Consider the following 19603-nt stretch of genomic DNA (forward strand, 5'->3'; position numbering starts at 1 on the left):
AGTAGTTTGTCATGGATGTGATTTGAAAAGTCATAAAACTAAATCTGGGTGCATCGGTTACATTTCTTTGACTAAAAAAAACCTTGAGGGAAATTGAAAATCATAAATCGAAATGGTAGCATGTTCTAATTTCTTTGGTCGTTCGTGTCACCGTACCATTTGAGTCTGTTGTAATTTAGGGAAGTATTCTTCTAGTATAGTAGGTTTCTTAAACTTAAAGGAATGTGCTCTTGTCAAACTTTGTTTCTAACTTGAATGAATTTACACAATAGCAGGAAACAATAACCGGATGGAAATAAAGAGCCACTTAGCTTGCATTATAAAATCACATTTTAAGTAGGCCTATATTTTCACACATGTGACCCCTGGACCACAAAACCAATCACCTGAAAGCTGAATGAATAAGCTTTCCATTGTTGTTTTTTTACAATATTTGGCTGAGATACAATTATTTGAAAATCTGGAATCTGAGGGTGCAAAAAATCTAAATATTGAGAGAATTTCCTTTAAAGTTGTCCAAATGAAGTCCCTAGCAATGCATATTACTGATCAAAAATTAAGTTTTGATATATTTGTGGTAGGAAATGTACAAAATATCTTAATGGAACATTATCTTTACGTAATATCCTAATGATTCTTGGCATAAAAGAAAAATCAATCATTTTGATTCATACAATGTGTTGTTGGCTATTTCTACAAATATATCCCAGCGACTTAAGACTGGTTTTGTGCCCCAGGGTCACATAATTGAACCGATTTCTGTGATTTTATCTAACACGATAGAATGCAGTGAGACAGACAACATTATACCACATTACAAACATGAAACGCTTGGAATATTTCTAATTAAACTGCTTAGTTTTATAGACAAATCACAGTCACATTCGCTCAAACTGGAATAAGTTCGACAACTTAAACTGTGATAAACTCATTTTCTATTTTGAAACGTGTGAATTTAAATGATTTAATAAAGACATGATAAAAATGTTTACTTCTGGATGTAAAATGTTTTGATAGACATCTGAGAGGATATGTTGAGAAAAGGCATTTGCTAAATTAATAATTATATTAGGCTCTGCCCAGAATTCCCACGAAAGTTCTGGTAAATTGTGTCAGAGGAAGGATTACAGCCAATACGCATGCGCAGATGGCCGCAGTTACTCATCTCGTGAGCGCGCACGCCAGTGGAAAGTTTCATCGTCACTAACGGCGTCGCGCAGCCAAGGGACAACAATCACCCAGGAGAACCAGCAGAAATCAACACTAAGGTACGTCTGCGATTAAAACACGTTTATTATTAGAGTAAACAGACCTGTTTGCGCTGCGATTGGTCACTGGTTTATTGTAGCTAAGTTACTCGTATTGCTTTATAATAACAGGTGCAGTTGACGGTCTTTGAGTCCCGTTATTTGAGGCGTTTGTGAATTGACGCGCAACTAGAGGCCTGATATTGTTTACATTTATTATAAATTGGCATCTCGACGCTGCACATATTTACATATCATATACAATATATTCCTCGCTCATGTTTTGAATAATTTAGTAATGCGTTGTATAAAAGGGGGAAAAATTTTAAAATGTTAATGGCGATCTTGTATTGAATTTAGTTTGATATTGTTCGATATATTGAATATTTAGATTTAATTTTGCACCGCGCATCTTGATATAAAGCCATGAACACATGTCGGAAATGGCCTCTGAACAATGCCAGAAACACACGCATTCAGAGATTCACAGACACACACACACACGCACTAAAACACTACTTTCATCCCTGTCAGTACCTTACAAGCTTAGTCACGCAGGTACTAAGATACTCAGATGAACGTAATAACTGGTCCGTCTTAACTTGTTAGACTAAATAATTATTGTGAAAAAAATACAGGATGACGCCACGAGCACTAGGTGTGACCGGGGCTAGTTGTCACATTTTTACTCCAGTCAAATTTTGTTAAGATTGGATTATTTTTGAGCCAAATTCTGTATAGACACAAACTATATAGGCTACTCTGGACCACAAAACACTATTAAACATTTACATCATTATTACCATGGGGGGGGGAATTGGAAACGGTTCAGATTGACCCTATAGCGGGGATTGTTGTCACAATGTATGGGTAAAATTGTCACAATGGGCAAAAATATAAAGGGTAACAATTTCAACCATTGTTTTGACCAGCATAGTGTAATTAATAAATTATATAATTTCTAACATTTTAATAAACAAGTAACAACTTGCCCTGCCCTAACACTTAATGCCCTGAGATTTCAGTTCAGTTAAAGTCTTTAATTTCCCTTCAAATCTTTCATCATGTATGAATGTGTGTCAGTGTAGTTTTAATGTTCATTTGTTACCCTAATTATTATAAAAACATCTCAATTCTTACATTTTGGAAGGTGGAACCATTTGAAAACTGAAATCATGCTAAAGAAAACAAGTTTTTATGTAATTGACCTATCGGTAAGCCCTGTAATATGAGAGAAGTTTCATGTTACGGTCGGTCATCACGATCACGGATGATAACATGCAGGATCAACACTGTTCATGTATCGCAGGGTACGATTAAATTAATGCACATTTAACCAGTTTAACATGGAGAGGCACTGAAATGTAGACCTTCGTTTATGTGTTTTTGACCTACACTGTACAAGACACGAGAACAATTTAGGTTTGTACATTAGCATGGACTCACTAACTTTAACGTTAGCTAGTTTTAGCCAGAGATCCCTTGCTAAAGCACAAGATAACATTAACGTCTCGCTTGAGCAGATGAAAATTGTAACTTAATGAGTGTATGACAACCAGAAAATGAACGTTTTTGTCTTCGTTTGTACTGGGGTTTGAATACATAGGGACATTTTGCTCTGTATTGTTTGGATTCAGGAAATGTAATAAAATAAATTATATCGCCCATCCTCTCGGGATACCTGGAATCAGTGTTACAAGTACCCCAGACACATCGTTTTTCCATTTTTGAAGCATAAACCCCATAAAACCGATGCGAGCTTTGGATCTTCCAATGTTTCTCTGTGGTGCTGAAACCTAAAGATGTCCGAGTTCTGCTCCCTGTGCAACTGATACTCGACTGCCATTGGCTAGTCTGCTTTCGAGGGGAGGGGCTTACCAATAAGGTCAATTGGAAATTCGACTCATAAAGGGGCTGTTTTACATTTTAACAAATCAGATAAATATCCGATCAGCGAAAACGCATGAAATGACCAGGTGTAAAAAGGCCCATAGCCCCTGTCTCTTTTATGGATTTATATACACTGACACACTTTTAAAGAATATGACATTTTTCTAAATCTAATTTGTCAGTATCACTATTTAACATATGTCATGTTAATCAGGAAAAGTTTGTGTAGCTTAATCAAGATAGTATAATTGTGTGCTTTGAATAATTTCTTAATTTACTTTCTTCAAGAGGTTAAAGTAAAACAACTCGTTCATTCTGGGCCACCCAGCTTTCATTTACCTACTGCACATTCTAGAGCTTTAAATAGTGTCTTACATGCATATATTTACACAATTTACTGAATGTGTTTGTATGTACTACAAGAAGTTGATAACCAGAGTCATATGAAGGAGCCAATCATTTTTACAAGTATGATGCCTTTTGAAATGGCTAGCTGTCACAGATATGCTAATTTGAGAGGCCCCGATCAGACAGAATGCGTTTTTTGCAATGAGAGGCGCCTGTTTTAAATAGTTTTCTATGGCAGTGTTAGTTTTGCGAGTTGTTTATGCACCCTGGACACTTTGCGTTTTAGCCACCTGCTGTGTCTCGTGTTTTTGCAGGAGAGGTCTGAGCACCTGAAGTTGAAAAAATAGCAACTCTGAGCACAAAAGCATCATTCGCATTTTTTCCCATTGTCCAAGCGAATGAATTGAGTGAGGCGGGTCTTCCATTGTGATGACAAAAGTTTACAGTTGCTTGGAAAGTCCGGAGACTGCAATGATGTAGGAGAAACTTGTGGTGGCTGCCGCGGGTTACCCGGAGCTGTATTTTAAGGTTTCTGCCAATATGATAGTTTACTTAACAGCAAACCAAAGATTTAGAGCGCTCGCGCTATAATCCTTGATTGGACTGACCGGACAGCTGATTTAGTGGTTGTCTAGAAACATAACCAAACCACAGCGCACTGCTCTTTTCTAAATTTAAAAAAAAGTCAACCAAAAAAAGGCAGTGCGGTGAACCTTGTGTTTTCAAACCTGAAAAATGCGTTCTTTCTGATCGGGGCCTAAAAGCAAAAAAAACTTTCTTGAAACCTCACTCTGGAATTGCAGACAACTCCACCTTGTCTACAAACTATATTTCACAACCAAACACAAAAACAATTGAGACAGGAAATAATGTAAGATCACACGAGAGACAGGCATTCTCACACAAGAATAGATTTATTTCTGTCAGTAACTGTGAAGGAGAGAGTGGTTGCTTGCTGATGTTCTGTTGCAGGTCTATTATGACTTCTCCCCCTGAACTTTCCCTTGCCCTGTATCTTGTTCTCTCATTTGTTGTAGGTCTTTGCTGAAGTCATTTCCAGTCAAAACACATTTCACACTGCAGGACTGTGAGTCGCCGACAGGTTCAGATATTTAGCATTCCAAATATCTCACGGGCATCTGCGACACATTGGTGCTTCTCTCATATTGTTTCATTGATAACACAATATGCAATTGTCATTCATGTGCAACGGTCACCGATTTGCCACCATTTCAAGCATTTGTCGGTGATTTCCACAAAATTGTTGCGAGTGAAATTCGGGGGTAAAATCCTGCAGTGTGTGCCTGGCATAAGTGACACACCTCAACTGACAATTTTGAAAATGATCGCTTTCATTGAACCTCTTTCTCTCTTTTTCAACAGAAATGGGTCGCCTAACATTACTGTTACTCTGTCTGGCTTTGGTATCAGTTGTGGCCAAACGAGGGGGTGGCGGTAAAGGTGGATTCAGCTGGGGCAAAAGTGGTGGAAACTCAAACAAAGGAGGAAGCAGCACAGGAAGCCGAAGTGGCAGCAGTAGCAGCAGCAATAAAGGCTCTTCATCACATGGGACACACTCGTCCCCTGGAAACTATCCTCGCCAACCTCAAGTACCAAACCAGAATCCACCCCCCTACCCTGGTACTGGAGGCGGGTATCCGGCACAGGGCAAATATCCACCAGCAGGCTCTAACCCAGGTCAAGGAAACCCTAACCAAGGTAGCAACCCAGGACGTGGTGGTTATCCGGCCCAAGGTGGTTATCCGGCCCAGGGTGGTTACCCGGCCCAGGGTGGTTATCCGGCCCAGGGTGGTTATCCGGCCCAAGGTGGTTATCCGGCCCAAGGTGGTTATCCACAAGGTAACTACCCAGGGCGTAGTGGTTACCCAGCACAAGGTGGTTACCCAGGGGGAGGATCTTATCCAGGAGCAGGTTCATACCCCAACAGGAACCCTGGACAAGCCGGAGGATATGGAAATCCTTACCCAGCTGGTGGCTCTTATCCAGGTTATCCAGTCCGGAGAGGTTCCAGCCCTAACCAGTTTGGTGGAGGTGTTGCAGGAGCAGGAGTAGGTGCAGGTGGATATCCAGGAGCGGCACAATATCCTTACTGGAACCCTCACAACAAAATCATGAGCCCAGGCTACGGTGGCAACTATGGAAGTTATGGGCACGGCGGCAGGTCACCTTTCGCCCAGTCAGTGCAAAACATGGGTATGGCCCCTTCATATCAATCAAAGGGGTTTGGCAAGCAGGCGATTATGGCAGCTGGGGTTGGGGCGGTGGCTGGTATGGCTCTGGGATATGGCCTCGGTAGTTTCCCCCGCCCCCGTTTCAATTTCCACAACCCGCAGGAGGAATACTACTACAATCACTACATGTACAAACGTTACGGCCAACCTCCCCCTGACAGTAACGTGAACGGGAACACTAACTCTCAAGGTGGAAGCCCAGGTAATGCAGGATCGACCTCTGCCGGACAAGGAAATGTTAACCCTCATGACATCTTCCAGAATCCTCCACCGCAGTCCTATGATAGCTTCATGGACAAGTGTGTGAAGAGGACAGACTTGCTCCGAGAGAAACCTGAAGGAAGATCGAGGAGATCCACTGACTTTGTTGAGGCTCAAGCAGTAGAAGTAGGTGATGATCCTACTGGTGCTCAAGAAAACACAACAAACAACAACAGCACTGCAGAAAGAGACACAACCGGAAGCTCTTTATTTGTAACCTCAAAGCCGCCCGAGACACCCAGTCAAGCTCAAAAGCAGACCCAGGAAAGAAGAGCAGAAGCTGAAGATGACGATGACACTGTTAGCATTATGGAGATCGGCTATCCTGCACTAATTGAGCAAATGAAAGCACGACGTTGTGTTGAGCTGTACATGGTCTATGCGGAACAGCATGCAGAAAAACAGGTGCAGGATCGCAGTAAAGTAGATGATAAAACCAGCAGCAGTAGCGGTGACTTACCTGGACCCTTTGGCCATGGTGTCATGCTACTCTTTGCTAGCATTCTGTCGCTTATCTGAAGTTCGCTTCTACACTAAAATTCTGGAAAAGGTTACACGTAAAGCCATTGAGTCAGACTGAGAAATGGACCGTTTGCACCCATCAAATGTTATCTGAGGAATTTGTCTTTGATGTTTAGAGACTTTTCAAGGTATTCTTGAAAAACTACGTGGAGATTCAACAGAATGTACTGACACTTCTCACAATGACTCCTGTATAGTTACTCTACTAAATTGCAACATGAGCCACCTAACAATTTGTCATGAGCCCACATTTCAGATCAGTTTCCAAAGGAGCTATAAACCTTTGCATACAATTACTTTTAACAATGTTAAACTTCCATCACTGCCACCTTCTTGCATGTGTTTTGGGGAACACCAACTTATCTTCCAAGACAGCATAATGCATGAACCCTTTATTATCTCCAATTTAAACAGAATTGTGCATGGCATTGGCATTTGACTTATTGTTTTCAACTGGCAACAGCAATTACAACAAACCATGGTAATTGTATCTCTGTGTCTCTGATTGTTTGGACTGTTAACTTAGGGATTAACTTTCTACTGATGTATTTATATCTTTTAAATTATTATTATAGACATAATTGTAATGTTTTTTCACAGTCCTCCACTGTTCGTTTTGTTATCTTTACTTTTTAGGGGCCGTTCACAAAGAACGTGTTTTTGCATTCTGTTTTTCTGTATAAACGTGCACTAGATGGACATTGACCACTGACTCTTTTGCAGTAGAAACATATAAACACTGCGTTTTTAGAAAGCGGTGCCAAATTAAAAAACATTCAGAGACCTTGTGTTTTTGTCATTCCATGTTCCCAGCGTCTCACATTTTTAAATGGAATAACACTTTCTGTGTGAATGGCTTCCTAGTGAATGTTTTTGTGATCATAACTGTTTGGTTTTTAACTCAATATGTACAATAATAGTTTCATTCATATCAGACACTCATGCAGTTCAACTCAAAGAGATTAGATAAAACGGCATTTTATATAAAGCTGGATCTTTATCAGTAGCATGGTGCTGTGGTTTCTCTGAATATTACTGCTGAACTTTCAAGTAGATTATCAACCCAGCTTGGTACTTTGCTAAATCATTTATCTAGAAGGACTGTGGCGACCACTGGATGACCAGTAGAAGGCAATGCTTAACGACTTTATTGTTACTCAGCTGCATATGTATTGTTATGCCTTTGAGATGTTGTGAATGTTGAAAGTGTGTATAATGTTACCATCACTGGGATTAAAGTGATTAAATGCACCTTAGTTCCGTGTCTGCCTATTTCCATTTGATATTTTTAGAAAAATCATAGGATGAAATGTTTTTTGCCCTCATTCTTGAAAACCCTCAATTTGGCCTAGTGATTGTTCCAGTTCATGTTAATGTTTCATTTACTCCTTGTTTACAGATGTCACTTGATGTCCAATGTAAAATCTGGTCCCTGAAGCAAAACCGGTTTTTCCTATTATGGTGTCAGGTAAGCTGAATGTATACCTGTGTTCAGTGTGTTGTGATGGTTTCTCATGGAGATGACATTTTGTTGTTTTTGTCTTTGATGTCCGTTCAAGTGTACTTAATATTCTCATGTTGCCACATGCAAGATATTGGCTAACTACTTTGCGACTTAATTGTACCCTAAGTGGGAAACCATGAGCTTGTTGTGGTTATAAGACCATGACAAGTGACAAAATCCAAATACGGGACTAATTGTGTTAAAACATGCAAAGGTGAAAACTGTCAGAACCATTTATCATCACCAGTGGTTTGTAATACAAATTTAACCCTTGGGAAGAAGACTTCAGACTTCCAGTGGATCACAGGAGACGAAAATCCCTTGTTTAGTGATCATTACTGTGGTTAATCAGGCAGATACACACAAAAACAAATAGAGATCACAATATGTTTCTGTTAATGATGCAATTTGAGATCACACATGAGACGCATGCCACAAACAGGACACTGGCAGTGATAGAAGACACTAAAGACCAGCAAAAGACTGTACAGTGTACACACATTTTTCCAACTTATTTCAAAAGGATTAGTTGACCATTGTTGGTTCTAATTGGTTAAGGCTATAAATATCCAAGACAAAGTCTTCATGTTGGAGTCTTGTTGAGGTATTGGTCTTGTGACCTTATAAAACGGCATAAATGAAAGAGTTGAAATTAAAGAGTTCTACCACAAGTCCTGCACTCCCATAATCTTCTTGACGAACTCACATTGATATGCTGTAGAACAGTTTGCTGGAAAAATCATCTCAGTAAATGCAACTATCATATGTGGCCCATTCAGTGGCTCCTAGAGCAAGGGTTACCAACATCTGGAGGGTTCCTTTTCTTCAGACTTCAGCTCCAACACACTTTTAAAGTAATACTAAATACTGTGATTAGGTGTGTTTGATTAGGGTTGGAGCTAAACTGTTAAAAACAGTATGTAAAAAGATTAGTATGTCTGAATTTATAGTATTCATAAGATGTCAGGCGAAGACCAAGATGACCTACTACTTCCGGCCCAATTCTGAAGTGTGTATTTAATGGAAACTGACGCTGGTAGGTCACATGACTATGATAAAATGGCAAATGTAGTAGACTGAATTTCATTCATACTATATAGAACACACTTTGTAACAGTCGTGAAGTAAGTACTTATTAAAAAGACGTACATATTTATTATGCAATTTCAGGAACCGCAGAGTGATTAGTTGCATAGCATTTAGGTTCAGGTGACTGGCACAAAACAAAACAGCAGAACTGGACAGGGATGGTTCGTACATTTTGCATACTTCAAATCACAGGGAAGTAAAACTCTTGCGGGAATTTTTGCTGCTATCGATGTTAAGGTTAGTGTTGCTGCGTGGCAATGTATGAATGTGCATATAAATCAAACTGTTTTTTAATTTGGTAGAAATGTTTGGTTCAATTTTAAAGGAATAATACACCCAAAAATAACCATTTGGGGAAAATTTACCCGTTAAGATGTAGATGAATATGAGTCCTCTATCCATAATATTGCTTTCTCCATTGATGAAAATAGTCTCGCCTGAATCAGGAGAGAAATATGCACAGATAAAGCACCATTTACAAGTGAAAACAGTTCTAAACAATTATGTTGGTGGATTTTGATGTGAGGAAGCGTTATTATGAATCATGGACTGGTATTTTGGGCAGAAGAGATTATTTAAAGTTAAAACACCTTGATGATGGATTTGTTTTTTTATAAACATGCAGATTTTTGCTTTACAACACATTAATTGATCTACAGTGGTGTGGATTACTTTTGGATTATTGGGATGTTGGCATGTTTTTATTTCAGTACTCCAGTCCAGACATTCTATTAACTAGTAACTTTGCAACTACTTGTCAACTAACTCTCAAGTAGACCGTTAGGTTAGGGTTAGTAGAATAAGTTGACATGCAGTTGCAAAGTTACTTATTATCAGTAATGCGTTGTGGGACCATCAAAATAAAGTCAAGTCACCTTTATTTATATAGCGCTTTTAACAATACAGATTGTGTCAAAGCACTTAACAGTATCAAATTGGAGGATAGAGTGTCAGTAATGTATAATGATAAGATTAAACACTCAATTTTCAATTAAAGGCATTTCATTATTGAATTCAGAGATGTCATTGTCTAGCTCAGTTTAGTTTAAATAGTATCTGTGCAATCAAATCGGCGATAATCGCTAGAAATTAAGTGTCCCCAACTGAGCAAGCCAGAGGCGACAGCGGCAAGGAACCAAAACTCCCTCTGTGACAGAATGGAGAAAAAAAACCTTGGGAGAAACCAGGCTCAGTCGGGGGGCCAGTTCTCCTCTGACCAGACGAAACCCACAGTTCAAAAGTTTATATTTCTATTTTAATTTTGTTGCAAGTTCTAACAATAGTAGTATTATGTAGTTAGGCATTTTATTATATTTTTAGTTATTTTGTTATATTTTTTAGTTTTAATGTATTTTAACCTAGGTTTTCGCTGGGGATATGTCTCTGGGGGTCATCTGGGTGTCCTGGTCTCCGCTGACGATCAGGGCTGTAGACATCATCTCTTGGTGCTGATCCACCATCTGATCGGATACGAACTGAGAAACAGAATAGGAAAGAAACAGACAAATATTAGCGTAGATGCCATTCTTCTTACGATGTAACAAGTACATCGTGTGTTATGGGGAGTGTTCCCGGTTCCGGTTGATCTAATTAATGCAGCCTAACAACCCTTTAACGGATTTGAATTATAGAAGTGTATTAGTGTGTTATGTGTACGCCAGGATAAAGAGATGGGTCTTTAATCTAGATTTGAACTGACAGAGTGTGTCTGCCTCCCGAACAGTGATGGGTAGATTGTTCCAGAGTTTGGGTGCTAAATAGGAAAAGGATCTGCCGCCCGCAGTCGATTTTGATATTCTAGGTATTATCAAACGGCCAGAGTTTTGAAAACGCAGTGAACGTGGAGGACTATAATGCGATAAGAGCTCGCTCAAGTACTGAGGAGCTAAACCATTCAGGGCTTTATAAGTAATTAACAAGATTTTAAAATCTATCCGATGTTTGATAGGGAGCCAATGCAGTGTTGACAGAACCGGGCTAATATGGTCATATTTCCTGGTTCTAGTAAGGACTCTAGCTGCTGCATTTTGGACCAACTGTAGTTTGTTGATCAAGCGTGCAGAACAACCACCCAATAAAGCATTACAATAGTCTAACCTTGAGGTCATTAACGCATGAACTAACATTTCTGCATTTGACGTTGAGAGCATAGGTCGCAATTTAGATATGTTTTTGAGATGGAAAAAACGCAGTTTTACAGATGCTAGAAACATGGCTTTCAAATGAAAGATTGCTATCGAACAGCACACCTAGGTTCCTGACTGATGAAGAAGAATTTACAGAGCAGCCGTCAAGTGTTAGATAATGTTCTAGGTTACATGTGGGGTTTTTAGGTCCGATAATTAACACCTCTGTTTTTTCAGAATTTAGCAGGAAAAAATTACTTGTCATCCAGTTTTTTATATCGACTATGCATTCCGTTAGTTTCTCAATTTGGTGTGTTTCACCGGGCCGCGAAGAAATATAGAGCGGAGTATCATCAGCATAACAGTGAAAGCTAACACCATGTCTCCTGATAATATCTCCCAAGGGTAACATGTAAAGCATGAAAAGTAATGGCCCTAGTACTGAGCCTTGAGGTACTCCATACTGCACTTGTGATCGATATGATACCTCTTCATTCACTGCTACGAACTGATGGCGGTCAGATAAGTACGATTTGAACCATGCTAAGGCGCTTCCACTAATGGCAACAAAGTTTTCTAGTCTATTCAAAAGAATGTTGTGGTCGATAGTGTCGAAAGCAGCGCTAAGATCCAGTAGAACTAATAAGGAGATACAACCACGATCAGATGATAGAAGCAGGTCATTTGTAACTCTAATGAGAGCAGTCTCAGTGCTATGATACGATCTAAATCCTGACTGGAATTCCTCACAGATATCATTTTCTCTAAGAAGGAATATAATTGTGAGGATACTACCTTTCTAGTATCTTTGACAGAAAAGGGAGATTTGAGATCGGTCTGTAATTAACTAGATCTTTGGGGTCAAGTTGTGGTTTTTAATGAGGCTTAATAACAGCCAATTTGAAGGTTTTGGGGACATATCCTAATGACAATGATGAATTAATAATAGCCAAAAGAGGATCTATGACTTCTGGAAGCAGCTCTTTTAGTAGTTTAGATGGAATCGGGTCTAACATACATGTTGTTGGTTTAGATGATTTAACAAGTTTATACAATTCTTCCTCTCCTACAGCAGAGAATGAATGGAATTGCTCCTCAGGGGATCTATAGTGCGCTATCTGATGCGATACTGTAGCTGATGGCTGCAAGGATACAATTTTATCTCTGATAGTATCGATCTTGGAAGTGAAGTAGTTCATAAAGTCATTACTGCTATGCTCTTGGGAAATGCCAACAAAAGTGCCAACAAAAAGTAATCAGATCTAGCAGTTTTTAATGCTTTTCTGTAGGATAGGGTACTTTCCCGCCAAGCTAAACGAAATACCTCTAATTTAATTTTCCTCCAGCTGCGCTCCATTTTCCAGGCTGCTCTCTTTAGGGTGCAAGTGTGCTCATTATACCACGGTGTTGGGCTCTTATCCTTAATCTTCCTTAAGCGTAAAGGAGCAACCGCATCTAAAGTGCTAGAAAAGAGAGAGTCCATAGTTCCTGTTACATCATCGAGTTGTTCTGAGCTATTGGATATGCTGAGGAACTGAGATAAGTCTGGAAGATTATTTATAAAGCAGTCTTTTGTGGTAGAGGTAATGGTTCTACCATATTTGTAACAAGAAGTTGGCTTTACAGCTTTAGCTATATGGAATATACAGGAGACTAGATAATGATCTGAGATATCATCGCTCTGCTGCAAAATTTCAACGCCACTGACATCAATTCCATGTGACAGTATTAAATCTAGAGTATGATTTCAACAATGAGTAGGTCCTGACACGTGTTGTTTAACACCAATAGAGTTTAGAATGTCTATAAATGCTGATCCCAACGAATCTTTTTCATTATCAACATGGATATTAAAATCACCAACGATTAGGACTTTATCTGCAGTCAGCACTAACTCCGATAGAAGATCAGAAAATTCTTTAATAAAGTCTGTATGGTGCCCTGGTGGCCTGTATACAGTAGCCAGTACAAACATCACAGGGGATTTATCATTAACACTTGTTTCTTTGGATAACGTTATATGAAGCACCATTACTTCGTACGAATTATACTTGAAACCCGACCTCTGAGAGATACTGAAAATATTGCTATAAATTGTAGCAACACCTCCCCTTTACCTTTTGGACGGTTCATGTTTGTAACAGTAATCTTGGGGTGTAGACTCGTTTAAAGTAATGTAATCATCTTGTTTTAGCCAGGTTTCTGTCAGACACAGCACATCTAGTTTATGGTCAGTGAACATATCATTTACAAAAAGTGCTTTTGAAGAAAGGGATCTAATATTCAATAAGCCAAGCTTTATCATGTCTTTTTCTGTATTATATCGGTTTCTTATTTGTTGAACATCAATTAAATTGTTACTATTACTTTGGTTTGGATGTTTTCTGTATTTTCTAGTTCGGGGAACAGACACAGTCTCTATAGAGTGATATCTAGGTGAAAAAGTTTCTATGTGCTGAGAGTTAACTGATTTTGGTGACGTGAGGCGGCTAGCAGACGGTCGGTTTAGCCAGTCTGTCTGCTTCCTGACCTGGGCTCCAGTTAGTCAAATACAAACTCTAAGACTATGTGCCATATTTCTAGAGAGAAGAGCGGCACCACCCCAGGAGGGATGAACACCATCTCTTTTCAACAGGTCAGGTCTGCCCCAAAAATTCTTCCAATTGTCTATAAAGCCTGTTATTTTGCGGGCACCACTTAGACATCCAGCCATTGAGTGACGACAGTCTGCTATGAATCTCATCGCCACGGTAACGGCGTACTTGCAAGTTCACACACCTCTTTAACATTATATTTGGTGATCTCCGACTGGCGAAGTCGAACATCATTAGCGCCAACGTGGATAACAATCTTACTGAATTTACGTTTAGCATTAGTCAGCACTTTTAAATTTGCCAAGATGTCAGGCGCTCTGGCTCCTGGTAAACAATGGACTATGGTGGCTGGTGTCTCTATTTTCACGTTCCGTACAATAGAATCGCCAATAACTAAAGCACTTTCATCAGGTTTCTCAGTGGGTGCTTCACTGAGTGGGGAGAACCTGTTTGATGTTCTGATCGGAACGGAAGAGTGGTGTTTTGACCCGCGACTATGCCGCCTCACAGTCACCCAGTTGCCCTGCTGCACGGGCTCAACCGAAACCGAACAATGTACAGGACTCCCTGAGCTAGTCACATCCAAAGCAGTATCTACAGCCCTCACATTCTTACTATCCTCAACTAAAGTTTGGATGCGTGTCTCTAGTTCTAAAACATTCTCTGTCAGCCTAACTATTTCCCTGCATTTATCACATGTGAATCCCTCGCTGCTGACAGAAACAGATAAACTATACATGTGGCAAACAGTGCAAACAACAATAGCAGGAGAAGAAGCCATTACTCACGGTGATTGATGAATGATAACAACTTAACTTACCACTGTTGTTTGATGAGCTCGTGAAAAACAGAGCGAGAAAAAATAAAATAGACATGCCAATAGAAATGCAAATAGCACCGCGAGTGACAAGCTAATGGGCTATAACAAGCTGCACTTGCAGTTTTAAAGCTAACGATCAAATTAATTAGATTAGTTTGAAGGATAGCACCAGAAATATGGTGGGAATTAAGTTATATATTATCACTTTAGACAAAAAGGGAGTGAAAGTAAGGTAGAGATTCAATAAAAAGCAAAGGTACACGGAGCTACAAACACAAACCTCTCAGCAGCGCAACAGACTGAAGCAATCGATCTCAATCGTAAGTCAGACACAAGGCAACATCAAAATAAAGTGTTACCATAATGCTTTTCTCAGCAGTTTGGGCTCAATCTGACGGCACCGATTCACTGCAGAGGATCCATTGGTGAGCAAATGATGCAAGTGAAACTTAACCTACTTGTCTGAGGGTGAGTACATTTTCAACAAACTTTCATTTTTGGGTAAACTATTCCTTTAATATTTGAGAAACCCATCAGTGAGCAATTTAGATTCACCTTGTTACAAGATGCTCTAATTAAAGTTCTAACATAAAATCTGTTTAGCATGTTGTTTTGATGCTGCTGCTGCTTTCATATTAGCCTATCTGTCCCGTGAGAGAACTAGTGAGACACCCTTCGTCTTCGCGCGCATTTTAAAGGTGTGCACCGATACGCTCTCGTGCACTCGTGTACATGTCAGCTATGGCTCTGTTCTTTTTCTTCTAACTGTATTTACTGATACTCTCGTGACTCATGAATATTTCTCAGAGCAGTGCGGGTCTCGGCACAGTGCTGCCTCTTACTAGTTTAGAGAATGTGCTTTTGTTCCTCTTTAATGTAATTCTCGCCACCGCCATCATTTTCTTCAACGTCTCCGTGTTTATCGCCATCGTGATGAACAGATCCCTGCGGAACGAGAACCGCTTCATGTACATGCTCAGCACGTGTCTGAGTGATATCTGCACGGGCGTCTCGTATTATTATGCTGGACTTATGGATGTACGCGATTATTATGATTCCCCGACTCGCACTTTTTACATCGTTCCCACTTTTCTGGGTCTGTCCTATATGGCGATTCTGGCCGCGCAAGCGGACCGCTACCACGCGGTCTCTGCGCCTTTCAAATACTCGCAGCGCATGACGCGAAGCAGAACCCTGCTGGTGATTCTGGTTTACTGGGTTTATGCTTTTTTGATAGTGGCTGTTAATAATTTGGTTACTTTGGGGGTTGCTAAAAGAGTTACAAGCTTTGGCACTTTTGTGGCGAACATTTTCACCGTCATTATCATGATTGGGTTGAACGTCAGGCTGTTCTTCATCGCCAAATTTCAGCTACAACGCGAACCCCCGAGCGAGGAACGCGACAACAAGCGCGCGTCCATTTATCTCATCGTAATAGTAGCCGTGTGTTTTCTGATCGCGTGGTTGCCCCTTTTTCTTCATGTTATTGTGTGTAATTTCGCGGGGTCTACATGTTATACGTTCAGAAATGAGGGTTCAGACCCTCTGCGCATTCTGCCACGGGTTAATGCAGTTCTGACCCCTTTATTGTATATCAGGGGCTGTTCAGCACTAAGGAGCACACTACTAAGTAAAGTCTGGAGAACCACATGCTGCAAGAGGAAAGGGTAATCTCTCGAACTTTCTCTCTGTCTCTCTTGCACACATGGATGAAATATTGATCTTAATATAATTAATCTCTAGACCATCTCTGACGCATTATTTATTCTACTCCGTTATGAAAGATTGTTACTTTTGAATTCAAAACAAGACTATAATTATGTCCAGTCTTATTACTAAATTACTAAATATATCTATTCATTCCAATAGCCTACTCTAATTTTTAATTATAGTTTTTTTTTTTTTAAATGTGACATTGTAGCAAAAATGATGAAAAATTAATACTTTAATAAATGACACTGAACATAAACAGAAGTTTCTCTCTGCTGATGATGAGGTTGTGGGACGTGACAGCATCTGAAATACACAAATGAGTTTAGAGTCACAGTGTGTCTCTTCAAAGTAAAAGCATTTATGTTTAAAGGATTTTTTTTTTTTTTTTTCCTGGACTGGGTATGTTTATGTATAAACCCAAATAACAATGAAAAAAATCTAACAATATGGATCATTAATTCAGTAGAGAAGAGGATAGAAGTATCCTCAACAGAGCTCGACACATTTTCTGTAAGTTCTGTAAAAAGAGAAAAAGACATTTTAAGAAAGAAATGTATATGTTGAGAGTGTTTTGACAGTCTGTGTAGTTGGATGGTTGAGTTTCAGAAAGTGAGGTGGCTTTGACAATTACAGATTTGAAAACAAAAAGGTGGGAATAAACAACCCTAAACTCTAACACAAAGAACCATTTCAGCAAAAAAAAAAAAAATTCAGTCAGAGTGTTGGTTTGAGTGAGATATCTTAAGTGGTTAAAATAGCTTTTTAAAGAAACAATGTATCAGAGATTTTAAAGAAGTCAAAATATTTATAATATTGGTAACACTTTACAATAAGGTGTCATTTGTTACATTAGTTAACGTACTAACTAACATGAACGAACAATGATCAACACATTACAGTATTTATTCATCTTTGTTAATGTTAGTTAATGAAAATACAGTCAGTTCAAACAAACACAACTTGTGATTTTAATAATGCATTAGTAAATGCTGAAATTAACATTAACTAAGATTAATAAATGCTGTAGAAGTATTGTTCAATCTTAGTTCATGTTAACTAATGTTGTTAACTAATGAACTTTATTGTAAAGTGTTTCCATAATATTTATGAATATAATATTTACAAAGAGGGTTAATAGAGTACACCTTTGCCTTTCTGGTATAGAGCACACAAACAGCTTATGTCACTGAAGGACACTGAATATCTGTAAAGCTTTTTTCCACTTTTTTCTTTCTCAGTGTGAACCCTCTGTCTATGGAGAAGAATGGAGCTGTCGTCTTCAAGATGTGATTTCACAAGCCAAGGCAGTAAAGAGTTTAAAAGATCAAGTGCCAAGTGACAATCTCACTTTAACATTTGCTTCTTGATGTTTTCTGAAATCACACTGAAGTCACATTTGTTTCACAAGATATTTCAGATATCACAGGCCTGCTCTGGTAAGGACGTGGGTGGCAGGCCTCCCAGATGGGGAAAACTTCAAATTGTCAATGTTCTTTGAGAGAAAGAGATTTTTATGCCTCCTTCACCATAGGAAAAAAAAATGTACATGCATCTTTGATAGAACTTCCACATGACGTTGTGATATTGTATCTTATTGTTTTGTCTGTGGTGTCATCTTTAAAGAACGGGCTAAAGGCGCCTTTGATATTATTTTCATCTAAACCACTAGATGGCACAAAAACATGGCTTAGCACTTTCCAAAACATTCGCTTTTCAAGATGCACGTATATATTTATTTATCTGATCTTAGACGCGATCGCGCGCAGCAGCGCTAAGTTGATTCTGTGCTTACTTGATCTAATATATTTAATGCATATATTTTTGAGGCAAAGGTCTAATTTATGATTTTCAGTTTTGTTTAAGATAATTAAAGCCACAGTTTTTAAATAACGAAGAATATGTAAAAGTATGGTATTTGGGGTAAAAAGCGCCTCTGCTGTTGGGGCTAAAGGCGCACAGTAATTAACATGATAATTAATAGATGGCTGACTTTTCTATTTGTTGAAATGACATGGTTTGATTCAGATGGTAAATATCATATATTATGTTGGGTGTCCATATTAGAGATAATCACCATGTTTAGAATGAAACTATCATATTTAAAAACGTGATATTAATCATATAATAAAATATCATTTGTTGTTAGTTGCTCCATTAATGTTCAATACAACGTATATATTTTTTCTGCAATTATACATTTTAGGCGCAGTGAATAGCAAATTTTTTTCTTAAGGGGGGCCTTTAGCCCCGTTGTACCCTATATATTGACCCGAATATAAGACGACCCTTATTATAAGACGACCCACTTTTTCCAGATGTACCTTTTGGAAAAAGGCTTTTTGAAAACCATTTTTAATTTTTTTTTTACTCTCTCTCTCTCTGTAAAACACTTTTTTTTTTTTCTTAAATTATTTTCATATTGCATATTTCTCCTATTTTAATTTTTGTTTTGAAAGTATGGTAAATAGGCTACTGGTGAAATGTACCAACGATGACACTGAAAAATGTATTAAAAATAACCATAAAATGAATAACCATAAAATAACAGGTAGCCCATCTGAATTATATAACATTTAGGCAACCAATTATATAACATCCATCTCATAGTAGCATACCAAAATTGTATTAACAGTAGAAGTGAAATCTTATTGTAGTCTTCAAATCTACTGTCTTATGTTTTAAAATCACTTACAGAGGAAGTTTGTTCCCATCAGGCTAACATGACAGTCACGACTCATGCCGCTTTTTTGTTTTTTGTATTTTGTTTTCACTCGCGATCTTTACAACACACATTACATATTTCATGCCACACTCGTTTTATGCGTTTTTGGCGCCACCTATTGTTGTGGGTGTATTATTGACATATCAAAGTCTAGACTCTAGACCATGAATATAAGTTTTTTCAGATGTATTTCCAAGAAAAAAACCATCGTCTTATATTCGGTGGGTCAATAAGGTATATATATATATATATATATATATATATATATATATATATATATATATATATATTGTAGATAATGTGTTAAAAGTATGTGGTAATATTCTACATTTTAAGCATTACAATGACCTACAATTTATTCAATGAGCACTTTAACTTTATTTTTCAAAACAAACAAAAAAGGCCCACCACCTGTCTCAATTTTTATTGCCAGTCCATTTGCATTCTTGGTATATTTACATGGCAAACAGCACATATGAAACACACAAAGCTTTGGAGAAACTACAGCTCTCAGC

The 19603-nt window shown here is 38.5% G+C and overlaps 2 protein-coding genes across 3 annotated transcripts; both read left to right on the forward strand.

Annotated features, from left to right (window-relative positions):
- Positions 1 to 1132: 1132 nt before the first annotated feature.
- On the forward strand, positions 1133 to 7776 carry prnprs3 (prion protein, related sequence 3). The gene is made up of 2 exons (XM_058767792.1): positions 1133 to 1268; positions 4869 to 7776. The coding sequence occupies exon 2, from the start codon at positions 4871 to 4873 to the stop codon at positions 6515 to 6517; it is 1647 nt and encodes a 548-aa protein (XP_058623775.1). The 5' UTR covers positions 1133 to 1268; positions 4869 to 4870; the 3' UTR covers positions 6518 to 7776.
- A 141-nt stretch (positions 7777 to 7917) lies between these two features.
- Positions 7918 to 19210, forward strand: LOC131533915 (melanocortin receptor 4-like). 2 transcript variants are annotated; one of them, XM_058766401.1, is made up of 3 exons: positions 7918 to 7988; positions 15033 to 16320; positions 17605 to 19210. In XM_058766401.1, the coding sequence occupies exons 2-3, from the start codon at positions 15446 to 15448 to the stop codon at positions 17654 to 17656; spliced, it is 927 nt and encodes a 308-aa protein (XP_058622384.1). In that variant the 5' UTR covers positions 7918 to 7988; positions 15033 to 15445; the 3' UTR covers positions 17657 to 19210. The 2 variants fall into 2 exon arrangements, with proteins under 2 accessions (XP_058622384.1, XP_058622383.1); XM_058766400.1 differs by having other exon boundaries at positions 7919 to 7988; positions 15030 to 16320.
- Positions 19211 to 19603: the final 393 nt, after the last annotated feature.

Source organism: Onychostoma macrolepis, chromosome 25 (assembly GCF_012432095.1).
Source record: "Onychostoma macrolepis isolate SWU-2019 chromosome 25, ASM1243209v1, whole genome shotgun sequence".
Classification (NCBI taxonomy): Eukaryota; Metazoa; Chordata; class Actinopteri; order Cypriniformes; family Cyprinidae; genus Onychostoma; species Onychostoma macrolepis.

Excerpts from the sequence above, each read along its gene's own strand:
- prnprs3 (XM_058767792.1), top strand. The coding sequence starts at position 4,871 with ATGGGTCGCCTAACATTACTGTTACTCTGTCTGGCTTTGGTATCAGTT.
- LOC131533915 (XM_058766401.1), top strand. The coding sequence starts at position 15,446 with ATGAATATTTCTCAGAGCAGTGCGGGTCTCGGCACAGTGCTGCCTCTT. Across the intron at positions 16,321-17,604 it reads ACATGCTGCAAGAGGAAAGG|TGTGAACCCTCTGTCTATGG; the intron begins GTAATCTCTCGA and ends TTTCTTTCTCAG.